Source organism: Neopelma chrysocephalum, unplaced genomic scaffold (genome assembly GCF_003984885.1).
Source record: "Neopelma chrysocephalum unplaced genomic scaffold, ASM398488v2 Primary Assembly neopelma1_24, whole genome shotgun sequence".
Lineage (NCBI taxonomy): Eukaryota > Metazoa > Chordata > Aves > Passeriformes > Pipridae > Neopelma > Neopelma chrysocephalum.
Window position 1 is genome coordinate 17481737 of NW_020897693.1, and position 19802 is coordinate 17501538.

Sequence of the window (19802 nt, forward strand, 5' to 3'; positions counted from 1 at the left end):
ACCCCCTGGAGCCAAAAAGGAGAGGTATTTCTGCCGGCAAGCAGTTTTGTGCTCCAGAAGAGACCTGGGGACAAGTAAACTGTTGATGGGTGAGGGGAAGTGATCACAATTCAGAAAAACTCAGACATGCTGCTGCAGCTGGCTGTGAGTGTCCACAGTGAGGGGGAAAAGGACAGGCTGAGCAGCATTGTTGCAGCAGAGGCTTGGCAACTGTAGTGCTTCCGACACTTGAACAGGGTTAACAGCATCTCATGGCTGTGAAGAAGGCAAATGCCATGTGTGGATACAGATGTAGGAATCCTCCTATAAAATCTTTAGGATGTGAATTTCCCCTTCTGCTCTGCGAAAGACCAGTGCAGGATGTGGTGTTAGCCAAGACACCATGTCTCTGAGGTGCCACTCCTCGGGCAAGATGGGGCCTGACTGGGCTGGGTCCAGAGAAGGGCAGTGGCATTGATGGGAGAAAAAGTGAACCCTAAAAAAGGACTGAGGGAATTGGGCTGCTTTGGTCTAAACAGACGATTTTCATGCCAACAGTCTTTAGGCATTCAAAGAGCTGCAGGAAATAGGAAGGCAAGAAATACTCTCTGTTGCCACACTGGAGGGGACAAACGGTAACAGGCGACTGCCCAGGAAGTGGCAGTGTTACCCTCACCAGAGCATCTTTAAAAGCAGGTTCTGCAGCCATCTCTTGGGACGCAGGTATGGTGGATCAGGAAGCAACCTTGGGGCAGGGCCTGAATGACATGATCGTTCAAATTCCTTTTCAGCTCCATTTTCTCTGATTTTATACTTAGATTTACTTGTAATCTGATTATAGCAGAAGACTGAAATAGCAACCAAATATGTTCAGATTGAACAAGCCACATTGACAACAGGTAAGCCTTCCCAGCCTCACAACATTTGATACTGCAAATGCACACATGCGACCAAGATCATTTTATCACTGCTGAGAGGTGAATCATCATCTCAATTATCATAAGAAAGGGATCCCGCTCTCCTGTGCTCTGTCCTGCCTGGTCCTGCTCCCACAGCCTGCCTTTATGCCCATGGAGAGAGAATCGCAAGTCTCTCATCGTACCACTTTGCATTTGCTTTGCCTTCACCCTGCACCACTGTGAGCAAGACATGCAAGACAAGGTAAGCAGTCCCTGGGCTTGAACACATGGACAGCAATCCAGGCCATTCTGCAGCCTGCCAAGTTGAAGCTTTTGGCTTCCCCACACCAGACTGTGCCAGGAGATTTCACAGACTCTTCAGGATGAATGTTTCTTGAGGAATGTAGGGTGAGATGTTGGTGATTTTCGGTCTGCTGCATGCAGGGTCTGTTGTTACGGGAGAGGTCATCTGCCTGGTGATTGCAGCCTGGACAGCTGGTATGGGAATGATTCATGCTGTTAGAACAGCTTGCTTTGGGGGTCAGGCTGGCTCCTTTGGACTCCCACCACAGCCAAGCTTCTGCTTCAAGTCTGGCGAAAGATACCATTTGTCTTGTTTATTCTTCTGGTGTTGGTGTTCATATGGATGGAATAGCTGGTTTCTGCCACAAGCTATCTTCCTAGCCACAAAGGCTTTCTGAAGCCATGCAGGTTCCATACTCGGCCCTTCAGCAGCTCTTTGTAACAGTCCTGCCTTTATTTCACTTTGTCTTTTCTCTGGATTTGATTATTTCTTCATATACTGCTTTGGTGTGGTTTTGCTCACTGTTTCGTGCAACACAGACAGAGGGAGCAACTGCTGCATTGTAGGTCCCCTCTGCTTCTGAAGGCCCACTGAGAGCAAGGTGAGGATGGAAATGGGACTTTCAGCCTAGTTTGATGTGGTGCTGCAGTCCCCAGACAGGCTCTTAGGAGTCAGGTCACGTGAGAAGACACAAGCAGTTACATATCCAGCCCTTGGGCTGTGATTTCTTCTAGGTTTTTATGGGGACAATTAAAAACCCAGGAAAAAGTCAAGATGGGGGGAGGGATACAGCAAAATATCCTCTAGCAAAAGGTAACTTTTGAGGAAGGACTTGTACTCCCTGAAGCCTTTCTCTGCCCTCTGCTCCACAGCCCCGCTTCATCCAGGATATCTGTCTCCCTTTTGATTTCCTTCCAGTGGCTGGTTTAAACTCTCTCACACACACTTCTCCATCCAGCCACCTTCAGCTGCTTTCCGTTTCCTTCCTCCTCCTGTGTGCTCTCCCAGGCAGGTACCCAGCACACCTGCTCCCACCACCAGTAAGCAGCAGTGGGACAGAGAGGGAACCCAGCACGGAAATCACACCTGTTGCAGCTCCCTGCTAAAACCTGTGAAACCAGAGTGTTCATAAGTCTGCTACCACAGCTGAAAGAAGGACTGAATTGTATTCTGCCTGTTGCTTTGTGGGCAGCTACACAGAACAGCAAATTAAATGTCTGCCTGCAAGCAGACACATTTCTTCAGTGACCACCAAGTACAGATAGGTGCGAGCCATGCTGGAGCACTGCAGAGAAGTGCAGACACACATGTGTCCATGTGATAAGGAAATATGTACCACAAGTTGTGCTTTTTTCCCCCTATCTTGCTTGGGAAGTAGAGGGGAAAGTGAAAAGCATATTAATTGCATGTTTGCATATGGCAAGGATCCATGAATGCTATGGTTTCAGTGAGCACCCTAATGCTATGAGGGGAATGAAAGGGAGGCCGCAAAGCTCAGCACTGCAATTATTATTCTTTCTGGGGTGAACTGGGGGCCCTTGAATAGATCTAAATCAGCCTTGCAAACAAGGAGTGAGTGACAGGCAGGTAAGGGGGGAATGCAAGACCTAGGGAAAGGAAAGCCTTGAATACAAGACACCAGATCCTACCAATATCCCTTCATGGAACCCCTTTAGTCTCCTGGGAATGTGGCTGAGCTGCCTGTGGCAGGATTAGCTGTGTCGGAAAGCAAAGCCCCAAAATAGTAAATGGATACAACACTATAACAAAAGACGAGACCTGAAAACTCACCACTTTGAAAGTAACTGATATAGGGGGAAAAATCTCTTTGTAACTCCTTCACTTCTTCATGGCACAGTAAGAATGGTTCTTTGCCTTGTCACACACAGTCTCCCCTCACTGCTCTACACCTCAGAAAGAGTACAGACTGGCAATCTCCCTGGAGAATCAGACACCTTTCAGGGTGACTGAGGGAAGTGTAACTTCAGTATGAGGGCAGTTTGTTAGCATTTGAAGACACTGTAAATTACTCCCCTTCAGGAAACTCAGGTGAATGGGAAGCTGCAGGACAGCGGAGGAGGGTGGCTTCCTCTTCTTCCCATGCACTACTTTTTATTTGCTCTACTTCCAAAAGGGACCTAGGCAGCCTTCACAGGGCTGGAGACAACCTGAACAGTCATTCTGAGGGGGCTGTATTGTCTCGTTTCTCTTATCCGTTTTCTACCACTAAACCTTTCCCTAGGAAGCATGAAGAGTAGAACTGCACACTGTTTGACTGAATTTCAACCCAAGAAGGTACCTTGCATCAAGGAGTGGGAAGCAGATGGCTTTGGTACAGGAGGAAGCTGAAGAGCTGCTGGAACAGAACCGGATGAACTGGGGCAAGGAGATGGCAACAGCTTTGCTTTGACACACTGTATGTGCCATATGGAGTCAACTCCAAACCCCCAGTTACCCACATGATGACTACAGGGCACTCTCTGCAGATCTGTGCCGCTTGATCCCTCAAGCATGGTGGAGAAGCTGGACACTCACATCTTGGCTACATCCAACAGAATCTGCCCTGGTCAGAACCAAGCAGATCTGGGGCACACAGGCCAGTCAGGAGAATAAGGGGACAACATACCCTGAACTGTCAAGGGTTAAAAGCAAGGTCTGGATCCACAAGCAGTCCTGCAAAGAGAAAAGCATAACCCAGAATTCAGGCATGTCTCACCCCCGTTCAAATGACATTGTTTCAGTGCTGTCTGCCTCACCCCTCAGTGGTAATTACAGACTTTGACTGCAGGGAAAAGAGAAACATGGTGGAGGAAACCTTCATTATAGATATCTCCTAGAGAAAAGCAACCCCAGTGTAATGTCTCGGGCACCTTGCCAGGATCAGCCACCAAAGCAAAACATATTTAGGACAAAAATAAAAGAGGGAGAAGTGTTAAGTGATTTGGGAAGATCAGAAGCCCACCAGGTTGGCTGCTGTACAGCGCTGGGTGTGGGGAGCACTTTGGAGGAACTGGAATGCCGCCCTGCTTTTAAGCAGTGTGGTTTGCATTTATATTCTTCCTTCCTTCCTCCTTCTCTGTGTGCTTGTTTTCCCTGATGTCTGCATGTGTCCTTTTGTTACCCCTGGCAGACACCAGTGGGCTGGGAATGGATGCTTTCCCTAGGCTTCCTAGCCTGATGTTCCTCAAAGGGGCAGATAAAGCTATATGTGTTCTTGGCTGATGCCTCTCCCCTTTGCACACCTAAGATATACACTCAAGAAAAGGATTTTTTTATTCAAAGCTGGGGGCTCCTTCTCACCTTGTCTGTATCACAGGGGCGCAAAGTTTGAGTTCTGTTAGAAAGGATTCAGGAGGGTTTTTCTTTCCAGTAGGTCATGCATCTGACACATGCATCTGCCACGACCATTTCCTGTTGCTGTGGTGCATCTATCAGGGTTGGCGATGACCTGCCCACAGGTGGCTGACACCTGTGGCAAAAACAATTGTCTCATTTCTGTTGCTTTTTTCCTCATCTCAGCTTTTGGTTGGCAAGTGACATAGGTCCAAACTAAGTTGCTCTTTTTGCCCCTGGGCATTCACATGTGTGAAACTGGGAACCACTATCATGGCATGGTTAGCTGAGTGTTTGTGGGAGAGCTCAGTGACAAAGTTTTCCTGCAGAGCCCTTTTTTGGTGCTGGTGGTAACACTTTGTTCTTGCAGGATCTGGGGTTTGATGCTACATTAGAAAGATACTTCAGACCAATAGGCCTTGACCCCAGGCAGCTACCAGCAGGGATAAGAAAGGACCAGGAGGAGAAAAACATTCAATCAGATTGCTATTAAGATGCGTTTAGGGAACTGGCTGAATTTTAATTGTTCTTTCCTACTCGGTGAGTGAGCACAGGAAAAGATTTACCTTCTGGCCTTTCCATTTGGGCATGTTGACATTTCCAGGCGGCGCTTTCCTCTGATGGAGAGGTTTGACGTCAGGTGGGCTGATTAAAGCCTGCAGTGCCTCTGACTCATTTGGCTACGGCCTGCGCAAGGGGATTTGTAATGTGTCTCTTCTCTTTCTATCACTCGTTATGGTTGGTTTTAAACAAATAAAGCTAAGCTCAGTTCACAACTTCAGGAAAGATGCAGCTCGGCTCAGGCTCAAATATGCATTGCCATAGCAACAGATGCTGTCAGGCACATGCAGAGGTGTCACACTCGGCAGCAAACTCCCCTGCACGGGGCTGGGGCTGGCGCTGGCTGCAGGGAGGCAGGGCAAGGCTGGCACTGTCTACTCCACTTGGAGTAGTGGAGTAGAGCTGCTCTTGGAAGCTGGCCTTGCTGCTCTCCCAGCCTCAGGGGAGTTTACCTGAGCCAGCCAGCTGACCTCTTACTGATCAACAGCCACTTTGGGGGAAGCCCCGCTAAGTGGAGTTTGCAGAGCCCCTTGCTTGACCAGCATTTCCAGGCTGAAAAGCCCCTAGTGTGGTTTTTTTTCAACTTGCACAAAGGAGAAGGACTTCCTGAATCAACAAGTCTCATACAGCTGCTGCCAAGTGTGGCATGCTCTTCATGCACAGATCGAGATGTGAAATAAAGAGATAAAAATTATCAGCTGCCTTCTGGAAGCCCCACTGAGCAAATCCCTCATGCTTGCTAGAGAGATGCCCAGCAAGGAAATAGAGATGGAGAGAGATGCGGTTTCTGCAGCTGACTGTGGGGTAAACAGGTTAGCCAAGGCAAGGCAAGGCAGTAGAGTCCCTGGCTCCTCTGTCCTAGAATACCTGTGTCTCCTTGGCATGCTGAGCAGGTGCTGTTGTGTCCTGTAGAGCTTTTGATTAATTAAGAGCTTGATTATAGCAGCAGCCCAAAACGTGAAGCATGAAATGTGGTCAAAGGCAGCAGCACTAAGGAAGAGGCTCTTTGAAGTGCTCAAGAACTCCCTGCCTTGCAGAACTGCACCTGTGCATCTCTAATGTCTACTGATCACAGAATCATAGAATCATCAAGGTTGGAAGAGACCTTTAAGATCATCAACTCCAACTGCCAACCCAGCACTATCACTGTAACCTTAAACTGCTAAACCACATCACCCAGCACCAGATCCAGACACCTCTTCAATACCTCCAGGCATGGTGATTCCACCACCTCCCCGGGGAACCTATTCCAATAGGTGCCTGACCACCCTAAAAGTGAAAATTTTTTTTCTAATATCTAATCTGAATTTCCCCTGTCTCAGCTTAAGGCCATTTCCTCTGGTCCTCTCACTGTGGGCAAAGTAGATGAGACAAGCCCCCACCTCACTACAACCTCCTTTCAGGTAGTTGTAGAGAGTCAGGTAGTTGTAGAGAGTCATAAGGTCCACCCTAAGCCTCCTCTTCTTGAGACTAAACAAACCCAGCTCCCTCATCTGTTCCTCGTAAGACAGGTTTTCTAGGCCTTTCACGAGCCTTGTTGCCCTTTGCTGGACACACTCCAGCACCTCAATATCCTTTTTAAAGTTAGGGGCCCAGAACTGAACACAGTACTCAAGGTGCAGCCTCACCAGTGCTGAGCACAGGGGGATGATCACTTCCCTAGTCCTGCTGGCCACACTATTTCTGGTACAGGCCAAGATACCATTGATCTTCCTGGCCACCTGGGCACACTGCTGGCTCATATTTAGCCAGTTGTCAACCAGCACCCCCAAGTCCTTTACTGCTGGCCAGCTCTCCAGCCACTCCTCCCCAAGCCTGTAGTGCTGCCTGGGGTTGTTGTGACCCAAGTGCAGAACCTGGCACTTTGCCTTATTGAACCTCATGCAATTGTCAATCACCCATTGATTGAAACTGTCCAAGTCTCTCTGTAGAGCCTTCTTACCCTCGAGTAGATCAACACTGCCACCCAACTTAGTGTCATCTGCAAATTTACTGAGGGTGCACTTGACCCCCACAGCCAGGTCATCAATAAATATGTTAAACAGGACTGGTCCCAAAACTGAGTCCTGAGGAACACTGCTAGTGACCAGCTGCCAACTGGGTTTAACTCCACTCACCACAACTCTCTGGGCCCAGCCATTCATCCAGTTTTTTACCCATCAAAGAGTCCACTCATCCAAGCCACAAGCAGCCAGTTTTTCTAGGAAAAGATGTATAAAAGAAATGAGAGGTTCTGGTTTGTGTGGCAAACAGGGCTAACAGTGTTGCCAGATCTTTCTCTCTCCAGGTATCTCAGGACATTTAGCAGTTTTCTCAAAGCCTGAGCACCTGAAGTCTTGGGAATGTGAATGAACTCTCACTTCCCCTGCTCTTTTCTTAAGTGACTTCTGACAGTTGCAGGAAACTGGCTGAGAATACAACACCCTGGCTCCAACAAAGGCGGGCAAACCTAAGAAACCATCATTTACTGGTTTCAATCCTGTTATTTTTAGATCACCCCCATTGACTGAGCTCTGAATTACAGTTTTTGGTTTGGATTGTGGGTGATCACAATGCACACGGAAAAGTATTTGGGTGCTGTTCCACTGACCTGAGCTGCACCAAGAGGCAGCATATAAACTGTTGGACTTGTGCTGGGGCGTGAAGGGGCAGAAAACAATTTGAGCCTAGAATACGGTCTTCTCACATAGATCTCTAAGATCAGGGAATGGTTTCTAGGTTAATACTCATTTTGTAGGTTTAATGTTTCCCTGTGTCTCATGTCATACCACAGATGATTTAAAATTAACCTTATCTCCTACAATCACTGTACCCTGCCACACCGAGGAAGTTAATAGCATCAGAAGAGTTTGAACTTGTGAAATGTTTTTACGACTGCATTTATTGAGCCACATTTCCATGACAAATCACTGAAATCTGAGAAACCTAATTTACAACACAAATTCCTTTGTTTCGTGTGTCTTTCCCAACTCAAATTCAAGTCAAAAAGTCTCTGGGTTGTGTAGTAACTCTAATCTAGCAGAACTGTGGGTGTAAGAGGGATGAAAAACAATTGCATGAGGTCTCCAGGGCTGGTTTACCATGACTCCAAACCCTAAATTGCTCATCCCTTGAGTGTGGTTTACGACTGCAATGGATCCTGGCAGAGCTGTGTAACCAGCACTTAAATAAAGGGGAGACGGCAAGCCCTCCTGAATCAGTGGCATCTGTTCTGGGAAGGGCTGACCCACAGACAGCCACAGCAAGAAGGTACTGAAACCCACTATCTCCTCCTAGAAAAAGAATTGAAGGTCACAAAGTAAAGACCCCTGCAACCAGCACTGGCCTCTGATTAAAAATAAATTCTTTCATGCACAGACAGTGGTTTGAGAAGGGAAAATACTGGACTGTGGTGAAACATCGAAGAGTTGATGGGTGGGGAAATCTTGGAGTGGAAACACAAGTGGCATCAATTCAGGTACAGCTCCATATCCCCAGCCATTGGCGTCAATGTACAGGAGTCCTCCCTCCTCTTACACTTAACTTCTTCCACAGTAAAACTGATTTTTATGGTGCTTTTATCTGGGATATTGTGAAAGTAACTCAGTCTTAGGAATGACAGAGATGAGAGTCTGCTTGGTGTCACCAAGCCACCTCTGGAGCCAGGAAAATCATGGTCTTCTGTAAACAGTTGGTGCTTTGCCCCAGTATGACAATTAGCATCATTATTTCCACGTGATGGGGGCTGCCACTGTCTCTGCCAGAATGATAAACAAAACAAAGCACTGTGGTGTAGTCCTCCTAGCCCCTGTACTGTACTCTCAAGGCTAGCAGACAGCAGCGATATTCGGGCATTTACCAGGCTCACTTCTTCATTTAAAGCGCACCAGAGGAAATAATGGTGAAATACATTATGTGAATGGCCTACATAACTTACTGCTGCCACTTTTAACCGAGAAGGAACTGCAAACAAAGGAACTGATCTTTATAGGGGTGAAAATATCCTCTGTTATTCCATGGAAAGGAAGGGCATGACTTACAGTCCCATGAACCCTTTGGAGAAGACAGGTTTTCATAAAGTACCTGAAGCAGAGGTTTGAAAATGGAGAACTGTTAAAAAACATCAGCACCCTAAACTCCAGACCAAACCAGAAATGTTCCTCATGAGCAGGTTAATATATAAATATACGTCAAATCTTATCTGTACTTCTGTGGAAGACCATTAAATTTCCAGGAAGTACCCAGTGCCTGCCTGGCACAGACCAAGGGAGGCTGTGACCTGAACAGCAGCTCTAATGATCCCAGCACAGAGTATCTTGCAGTATCCTACACAAATATTAGTCCTGGTGCCAGCAAGTAGTTTTGCCTGGTCTTTTGCTGCCTGGTCAATCCCATGTAAGCCACTCTTCCCTCACTGCAGGCTGCCATCCTCTCCTTCTTGACCAGATACCCAGTGGATTATTTTTGTCTCAGATCACATAGTCCCAATGGTACAATTACACACTGACCACAGAGACTTGCTTTTAAAATTACCCTTCTTTAGTAAACCCTCTGTCTAGTGGGTTGGGTGGTTTTCTTATTTTTTATTTTTATATCTAAATGGTTAAATAGTGGGTGTGGTTGGGGAGAGAGGAGAAGAAGAAAGAGAAAGAAGCAGACAGAGCAAACAGTAGGGGAGACAGTTGTGAGGGTCACAAGTGTGCTCAGGAGAGAGAAGGCGATGTGCTCTGGGGAGGAGACACTTGGCTTCCTCTCTTTCCTCAGCAGCATCTTCTTGTGGAAGATCAGTTCTCATTATCAACAAATGTCAATTCACCACAGAGACAGTGGCAGTCCCTCTTCCTCGTAGCTACACCTAGGGACTTATTCTTGCAGCCACTACCTAAACCCAGAGACCCAACAAACCAGCATCCTTCAAACCTAGTGTGAAACTTGGGACTTTCCTGTAAACACTCACTGATGCTGAATATTTTCTAAACAGAAGAGAACAGAAAAGCAACTCAGAAGGGCTCTGAAGGGCCTAAATGTGAACAGACCTAGAACACGGATAGGCAAGCACAACTGTAGAGATGTGTTCACAGTGAAACACACATGGGTGTCATCTGTCCATATTGCTGCTCAGCTGACAATTCCATCTGAAAACCTTCATACAATGCACAGAAACCTCTTCAGGAGAGATGAACATCTTCTTTGAGGATGAAGAGTCAGAGGAAGTAGGACACCAGTCTGCCCTTGCAAGGGAAAAAAGGGAAGCAACTCACAGGCTGATAGGAGGAACTTCAAATCTACTATAACATCTCACACCCAGGGTGTGCACACTACTTTTTAAGTTTGCTACACAGTAGGGCTTCCCCTCCACATTCTAAATTGCTTTAAAGCCCAGCTGAAATGGTTTTAAAGCTGACTGGAGCCACAGTGAATTGGTTCCAAGGGACACAAGGAGCATTTGCTGAGATGGTTGTGAAAGCTGACCTTCTAATAGCCTGCTGCCACCTGGGCAGTGGCAGCTCTTCCAGCCACCTTGTGCTCATAATGGTCTCCTTCTTCAGATGTGCATATCACTTCCACACTGTTCCATATACCTTATCTTCTGTAGCCTTTTCTGCACGCTGGCTGTGTCTCAGTCCTGACAGGGTGGGCTTCCATCATGTCAAACCTCACCAACAAAAAGCCAGGAGTAGTACTTGCAGAAGAGGCTTGCAAACGGTGCCCCGAGCTGCAGGTATTTGAGAAGAAGACATCTGTCACTTGGGTGAGCGAGCCTGAGACCCTGCTCTGAGGGAGTTTGATTGCTTAAGACATCTAAACACCATGAGACAAGAAACGATCTCAGCATTTTTGGTAAAGTCAATTTTCCAGCTGTTTGGCAGGGGATAGTCCTCTTCCCTTTGTTCTTCCTGCATCTCCCCTTGGGCACAGCATCTTTTCCCCCTCTCCATTTACTACACCTTTATGTTGGGGCTGTTGCACAGCTGGCCTCACTCATGCCTGTAGTGGTTGCATTTTATGGTGAGAGAACTGATTCTTGGTTTGGTGAGGGGTTTTTTTGTCAATTTTGTGAAATGTTTTGAAGCCCGTGAAACTGAAATGGACTTGATACCTGCTGGAAGAGATGACAGGCTGGTTAGCACAGCCATGGCTGGGGCAGAAAGCAGTATCAGAGCTCCAGTTAAGTGATACCTATAAATGCTGTCAAGGGACACGATGATGAACAGGCATCTGAGTACTCACCACTTCTCTCATTTGGGTTTAAAAAGCTAAATCCACCTACCAGCATTTACTGAATAGAGTTTGTTTCCCTGGTATCAGTCACCAAGACATTAGTCATTCACCTATATAATAAAAAAATTCAAATTCTAAACTCTGCTATTTTTAATGAGCTCTAGCAAATTTGCTCCCTCTTATAGTCCTGGAGTCAATCAATTAGCAACAGCCTAGGGAGAGGCTTAATTAAGCTCAGATAACACAACAGAGGTTTCCCCCCCTTGTCCTGCCTCTATACACATCCTCCGTTACACATCTGGATAAAAGCTTCACTGCAAAGCCTGGAGAGAGCAATTGCTGCAAGCAGAGTGTCTGAGAGCACATCTGAGCTCCCAAAAAGCATTGCAAACTCTTGCATCATGCAGAGGCAGGAGAAGCCAGAGCAGCTAGGAAGTGAGAAGATCCACTCTGGCAAGCTGCTGCCACAGGGATAGGGTGTCACTGGGAACAACAAAAGGTGTTTTTACTGAGGAAACGTGGTGCCACGAGTTATTAGTCTTCTAGCAGAGGCAGGAATTCTAGAGCTGCTCTGATGGTGCTGCTCTTGCAGCAGGAGCGAGCCAGCCACTCAGGACTAGTCTGACAAATCTGGCTCCAGCTGCTTGGCTTTATTAACAACAGAAGCCCTGGAGGGGTGGGATCCAGAGGCATCACAGCAATTTTTTTCCCCTTTCCTAAGTACAAAAGACAGAAGTGGAATGTAGCTGAGGAATGCTTCACCCTTGAAAGGGATGTAATAAATCTCCTTGGATGTGATATTTGGTTTATTTTGTGGGAGTCATTCAAAAGGAAAATGCAGATTGTGGAGCTTAGTGCTTAGCCTATGCTGGCAAAGGATCCCCGACAAAGAATGTCCATTGGCAGGGAATTTCCTGACTTTGCAAGTGAGCAAACGCCTCTTTCTCGGTCACTCTAAAAGCTGTTTTGTTATTATATAAAAGATTCTATAAAGCAGATGGCGATCGTTTCTTCTCCAGATCCACCAGAAAAAGTACAAGTAATAATCAGCCCAATTTGCAGGAGGAAGGATTTGGGCTGTGCTCAAGAAAGTGCTTTTTTTCCCAGGAAGGTCTCCCGGGCCGCAGGGGGCTGCTGGGGAGTCTGTGGTATCCCGATCGCTAGAAGCATTTCATGCCCACGCCAGCACTGCTCCTGGGGGACTCCACCTTGGAGAGGGGGATGCCTTCAGAGACTTCCTGAAGTCCCTGCCAACCCTCTGGTGATTATTACTGTATGATTATTATTTTATAGCAGGAGTTGCCACTTTTGGGATAGGGGCTTAAGGAGGTTTCTTCCCATGCTGAAGGTCACTGGACCTAAGGACATGTTAGCAGGCAGAGGTCAGGGAAGAAGAAAACAGAAGGGAACTGATGTGCAGACAGGTTGGATCTACTGCAGCAGCATGGCAAAGAAAAAGCCCAAAAGTGACTGTGGATCTGCCACAGAGCAAGACGAGGCCAGGCTCACTGATAGAAGTGGGCAAGGAAGAGGGAAGGGATTACTCCTGAGGTCTCAAGTCTACCAGAGAACTCCCTAGGGAAGTCATGACAGAGGCCAGTAAGCCATCTGGGAACCCTAAACCAGGTTTAAAGGGGACCTGGTGGAAGAGAAACAGGCTGCATGGAGCCAACTAGAGCTGTCTGCAGCAGTTCCACCTTTAAGGGAATCGCCACAGTGGAGGGTAGAGGCAACAATCAGCCATTTGGGGTATACAAGCTGTTTTTAAATGGTAGAGACTTAGTTACTGCCAGAGGTGCTAAACCTTCAGCTGTAAAAAGCCCAAAGCCCTTCCAGCTGCCTGTTTGGACAGGAATGGGGTAGTTGGAGCAGGCAGATCTGCCATTAGAGCTCCAGGACACCTGTGAACAGATGGAAGCGTGGTCCATAAACACACTCAGTGACCTCAGCTGTGAACCCCAGAAACTGCCCAGGCTGCGAGTGGTGGCATCACTGATGGAGACCACAGTTCAGAGGGATCAGCAACACCAAGCTATTGTTTTGTTGCTCTGTTCATTCTCCAGAAACCTCACTCCATCAGGTTACTGAAGATTCCCCTTTCTCATCTGCTTGTCAGAAGAGATTAAAAAGCAGAGGATTGCTAAGATTTTGGTTTCCTAGAAGAGAACATGTGTTTGCAGTGCTCAGTGGAGGGGCTAAAGCCTCCACAATAGATTTTAAGAGCCCTTCAGGTTGTTGCCTGCCATTGTCACCTGCTGGAAATTACATGTTTTCAGCGTTTCCTTTCTTGTCAGGGAACACAAATATCTTCTGTGCTGCACCCTGTGTTTTCACATGGAGAGGAGGTGCCTGTGTGAAGCAAGTGACCTTATCAAGAAATTAGCACTCTTGGGTTATTACCAGGACTGGACTGAGCACTTTGCTGCTGTTATCATTGCTATTGATTTTACATTTATAGAGAGCTGCAAATTTACACAGTGCTTAATAAACACAAAGTTTCCTGGACTGCAACTAGTATAAGAGAACTGGGAGACCTTTAAAAAAAAAAACAACTCACAATTTCTTTATAAACAATTACATGGTATTTCTATGTTATTTTTTCCACTACAGTGATAGGATATAGATAAGGGGAGCTGCTACCACACTCCTGTATGGCCTCACACACATCAGGACATTGCAAGAGCAAACAGACCTAACATCCTCCAAGACAGAATGGCAATTTTATACCACTTATCGCACTTACATCATCCAAAGTTTTGGACAGAGAGGTCCAAAATGTGCCATGTAACAGTGAACCAGCAGAAGACCTTGGGTTCTACTCCTGCTGTGCCACTTAAAATTTCATCCACATTTTCCAAAGATGTAGTTTCTTCCTCCTGCAAAAGTGGGGTCCAAAAGTCTTGGACTGGGATACAACATGGGACATTGCTGGACTGAGGTATCTGTAAGCAGGAAAGTGATAGTTGAATTAATTCCCTCAGGCACAGCACCATTATCACCACAAGTATTTTGACTGTGGACAAATTATTTGTTCATCAGCTTAAAAATGAAACCCTTTTGTCTTGTGGGTGTTTAAAGAATATGTTTTTTCTAGAGAGGTCTCTGAGAGCAGAATTAATGTCCCCTCCACCATACATCCAAAAGCACCACTTTGTGGGACACTTCATGGCAGAGAGACTCAAAAGAAGGAAAAGGAACAGCAAACAACCATGGGGACATGGAGGTTGGAAGTTGCAAGGGAAAAGTGGAAGTCATGAGGCCTTAACAAAAGGGAAAGGAGCACATGCTGATACCAAATAATCCCTGATGAATTAAATAGGCAGGTTGAACAATTCTTGGTGAAAGCACTGGGTTAGGCTCCAGGAGATGAGGCATCGCATATTGGTGATCAAAGGGGCCTAGAGACAGCAGTGAGGTTAAGCCCAGTGTTTGGGAAGTGATCAGGTAAGTGGAATCAAATGCCTGAAGGTGATTTTTAAGAAGGAACAAAAAACCAACAAAAGAACAAAAAAAAAAGGCTCTAAATGCAGAGATGACATGAGGTACAGCAGAAACCCTTTGAAATACATGCTCCCTGGAGGTGGGCATACCTGCCAGGAGTTTGGGTCCTCTGCTGTGAATTCTGTCTTCATCTCCTCATAAGGAGTTAAAGTTCTGCCACTCTTCACTCACTGCTTTTGCAGCAGAGCCCTGGCTGTGAATCAGCCATACCGCTCACGCAGTTTACCTTGGCAGGCTGTGAATGTCCTACTGCGGGCTACAGGGTGTGGACGAGTGTGCCCAGGCCCTTTCTACACAGCTTCTCCATATCCTCTGGAGGCTGGCATGGATGAATGGTTCAGCCTTGGAAAATATTATCATCTCCCAGAGAATGCTGGTCCTGAGCTGTACCCCAAGGAAGCCAGGCTGCACTTGGGGAAAACTTAAAAAGAGGCGAGAAGCAAAGAACTCAACTTTTGAGAAATTCACCTGAGAACATTCTCTTACGTCTTAGCCTTGATGCTGTGCTTCATAGGCAGCCCAATACCTGCCTGTGTGCCACAGACAGTGTGGCCTGACATATTTTTGGAGTGCTGGGCATGTGCGGATGTAGCGTATTTATTTGTCTGTCTCTTCCACCAGACTACCCCAAAATACCCGATCAGGCATTAACAGATTGAGACTCCAAGGTCCCACAGCAGAATTTCCCTACCAGGTACTGCATGTACTGAGAAGGGCCCTGAAGCAGGTTTGAAGGCCCTGGACCTTAGTCCAGGCACATCCAAGAGCATCTCCACAACCACTGGTCCAGGTATTTTCCTGAACCTCTCACATAGAGGCCCAAAGGTAGTCTGTCCAGTTCTATGTCACGATCCCACAGGGAATTGCATATTGTTCTAAATATGAATTTTTCCTCTGTATGCTACTCCATATCTTACCAAAACAATCATGAGGGCTATGTCACGGTGGTTCTGCTGTGCACAATGTTACTGCAGAGTTCTTGCCAGTGCTCTCCACAGAACACTTCCGCTTCACTTTAACTCATCATTGCTCCATCTGTACATCTCAATGCATCTGCCAGGCACAGATAACATGATTCAATTTGGAGTTTTTTCACATGGGCCAATAGATACCAGAGTCTGTATACGAGCACAAAGAAGTTATTTTCAGCTTGTCTGTGACATCCAATTCCACGCACCAGGCTTCCAGAGATATATAAACCATGGAGGTGTCTAAAATAACAGGCCCCGAGGAAACATCTGTCACCTCCACTAGCATGTGAGGGAAGAGGATGAAGCATTCAACTCCAAAATTTACTGAATTTTCTTTTAGCTCTAAGAAAGTAGGGAACAGCCAGTATTTGTGGCACAGCCAGTTGGATATTCTCATTGTCTTCATGCTGCATTTGACCTGTGAGTGTAACACAGGCAATACAGACATGCTCAGAAAACTGGATGACATTTGTGTCACCTCACCTTTATCTTCAAAAGAAACAGATTGCTTCAATTCCTTTTTGTTTCTGTTTTCTTTCTCAAAAATTGACTGGTGGTTGGCCCTTTGCACCCGATCTCTGAATCAAAGGAACACAGAACTTGCTGTGCTGGAATCTACTGCTGGCTGCTCTAGTCCTGAAACCTGCCACCTCCTGAAGCATGTGGGCCAGAGCCTTGCCTGTCCTGCAGATATTCACCCTTAGATGAAAAATGAGGAAGAGAGCTGTGAAGTTGTGTTTTTGCTCTCTCTCTCTCTCTCTCTCTCTCTCTCAATCCTCGTTCTGATCAGATCTTCTCTCTGGGGCCCCAACTCCAGTTAGTCTTTGTTGCTCTTTCTAGTGGAGAAAACAGCAACGGAGCAGTAGAAGCAGCGGGAAAACACGCACTCCCGCCCAGCCGGGCCCTCAGCCGGGGCCGCCCTGAGCGCCCGCCCCGCGCTCGCTGACGAGGCGCCGTGAGTGCGGCGCGCGGGCCGGCCAGCGGCGGCGCTGCCCCCTGGCGGCGGGCGGGCGGCACTGCCGCGGCCGCGTCCATGACCGTGTGTGCCTCGCGTGCGCCGCGGGCGCTGAGCCAAACCCTCCTGGCACGGCCGAGGTATTTTGGGTAGATAATCAGGACGGACCCCACTGCACGGGACGTAAAAGGAGAGCTGAATATTCACGCCTCCTGTGTATCTCACGACCCCAAAATTATCGGTGATGTTTCGGAAAGTTTCCGCAGTTTGTTCCTGAGAAACCCGCTGTATTTAACGTGATTTTAGTCAGAAAAAAAAAAACACCAACCCAAAATCCGCAACACTTGTCCCTGCCGCGGGTGCCTCGACTCCGGGCAGGCGATGCCCAAGCGGAGCGGAGGGCGCCGGGCGGCACCAGGCAGCAGCGGCGGCGGCGGCGCGGAGACGCCGCACCCGGCATGGCCGCCAGGGGGCGCCGCCGCCGCGGGCACGGCGGGGAGGGCGGGCCCGCGTGCGCCGCCGTGCGCGCTCCCGCGGGCAGCGAGGGGGCGGGAATGGAGGGAATTCGGGGGGAAAGGGCTGGGAAGGGTACTTCTGCCGCTTTAGAGCTCAGCTTGAACTTCGCCCGGCGGAGCTGCAGAGCCGGGGTCAGGCCTGCCCATCCATCATCCCAAGCTGGCCATTCCATCAGACAGGATCTGCCTTTCCTCCGTCCCAAAACAAGGGCATGGGAGAGAGGTCCTCAAATAACTGCTCAGACTTAGAGGCTACCTCTTCATCTCCAGATCAGAACGTTTCACTAAGCCATCGCAGAGGGATGTTTTCCTTAGGGTATGTAGGACAGAGGCGATGCTGAAGATGCCTCTCATAGCAAGAGGTTATTGCGTAGGCGTTCCTGTACATCTTTGCATCACTGCACTGATGGACAAGCACCAACCTCGTCTGAATGCCAAAACAGGTCCACGATGTAAACACGGAGGAAGATTTTGAAGGAAGAGATGCCTGAGCTGTCCAAGCTGGCTGTTTCCTGCTGAATAAAGCTGATTCTGTAACTGAGATGTAACAGTGGTTCAAATGGTTTTCACTGGCAGCTTGGCTATTAACTGGTATGTTGTGATCAGCGTGACGTTTCACGCCAACTGCAAACTCGCTGAGAGGCTGGGGAAAAACCTAACACTGAACCCCCAGTAGCCACGGCTATACTGGTAGGAGTTGCTACCTGGCAGCTGGCTCCAGTCTGTCTCCACTGCCCTGGCAGCAAGGTGACCATGCAGTGAGAAGTGTTCCTGCTCACTGTGTGTCAGTATGTTGATGGTGTCATGTCATCTGTTCCCTGCAGGAGCCTGGGGTTGCAGTGCAGAAGGATGGGATAAGCCAGGAATTAATTCTTTCCACTTTTGCAATCTTTTGACTTATGTTCTGAATTGCATCAAACACCTCCCTTTTACTAAACCACCCAATATTTAAAACAAAATCCAAACAAAGCTAGAAAACAAAAGTGCAAAGTTAACCAGGTAACTCCCTGCCCTTGTAAAAACTAGAGTTTATAAAGGATTCATAGTGCTTGGCTGAAGGGAACACCCCATATTCAAGAAGTGATCCAAGTTGTGACAGGTAGTGGATAATTAGAAGAACACGGGGAGTTTCACAGACATTAATGTTCTCAGTGACAGCAGACTGAACTGGCAAATATACATTTGACAAAGTGATGTAAACGGTAGCAGATCACCTTAGTCAGACGGATAGAAAAAGGAGCTGCATAAGGGCATCCTTACAGATTCTTCACACGTGCAAGAGCTGATTGCCAGTGCCATTGCTGTGTCAGTATCTTTAATGTTTTATCTTTGATGTTGGCTCAGCACACACTAGGACCTACGGTTTCTGCATAGAAGCAACTCTTTAGGCTGCCTTGGGTTGCCAGGCTGTCTCCAGGTCATGCAGAGGAAGAAACATCCACAGAAACAGGAGGTGAAATCAGTGGAAGATCTATAAAGGGATGCTAACTTATGAAAGACCTGCTAGAAATGTGCCAGTAAAGCTGAGCACAGTGAGTTTGTGTATTGCATTTGGTAAAAAGCTACACAGAAAATTGTCTGTATGTAGGCTCAGACATATAAAGGATTATAAAAGGCATGTCAGGGCTGAGCTGTCTGCTCCACGGAGAGCATGGGCAGAGCTTTCCAAGCCACAAAGCACTGCAGGGACTGCAGCGAAGTGCAGCATGTGGAGCATCAGACACGGGAGACTTCAGTGTAGAGTCCAAATCATGAACACATGAACTGACGATATGAAAGAAAGAACCAAGAAGCTGCTCAGGAGCAGCTTGTCCTGGAACAGTTCACCAAACATCCTATCTCTTTTAACAGATATTCCACATGCAGTTTCTCAGTTGTAGTGCATGCTTTTTTAAAGGGGGAAATATCTGGACGATCGACCAGTTCAAGAGATGGCAACAAAGTTCTTTATACTGAACAAAGACATAGATTCCACTGAGCTTCTAGGGACTGCAGATTTTGATTTGGCTAAAAAGTAATCAAAACGAGAGTCTGGAGAAATTTAGCCCTGGAAGATTATTTGGTTTGGGTTTTTTTCTGCCTACAACAGTACCTGATCACTGTTTGTGATACTATCATCTACGTTAATAAGCAAATTCCCTCAAACAGCAGTCAGCCCTAGTATTTCTCTCTTCTTTTTCCATCTCCTTGGCCACATATTGCTTGCTGTGCTAAGTGCTAAATGGCTCTCGGAAAGTGCTAAGAGGGTGTCGAGAAAGGGCTAAGCTGAGTTTCACAAACAACTGTCTGTACAGAGAAATAGTCCCATTGACAGGTGGTGCCAGGAGGCCCAGCAGAAATCTGGTTGAAGACCCTTGTTTTGACAAGGCTGGAGAACTGAACTTCACAATTGCCTTCTTAAGATAATTTAAATGAGACCTTTTCATCTTGTTGAAGTGACCCTAACTGAAATGAAACCACTGGATGCTTTGTCAGAAATATTTGACAAGATCAGTGTGTTCCTGCTAACCAGATCAAGTTCATCTGCTCTGCCTGATCCACCAGAAACCACCTCTGCCATCAGTCCTGGCACCTGATAATTCT

General features: G+C 47.2%; 1 protein-coding gene across 4 annotated transcripts in view; it reads right to left on the reverse strand.

Annotated features, from left to right (window-relative positions):
* The window catches only part of CREB3L1 (cAMP responsive element binding protein 3 like 1), a 61428-nt gene extending 44760 nt beyond the window's left edge, over positions 1-16668 (reverse strand). For 3 of the 4 annotated variants that reach the window (XM_027705958.1, XM_027705949.1, XM_027705901.1), the window contains exons 1-2: positions 15696-16668; positions 7194-7276 (exon numbers count right to left, since the gene is read on the reverse strand). In XM_027705958.1, the coding sequence (XP_027561759.1) occupies positions 7194-7216 (23 nt within the window). In that variant the 5' untranslated portion in view covers positions 7217-7276; positions 15696-16668. The remainder of the gene's footprint in view (positions 1-7193; positions 7277-15695) is intronic. The other variant, XM_027705911.1, reaches the window with a different exon arrangement.
* Between the last annotated feature and the right edge of the window lie 3134 nt (positions 16669-19802).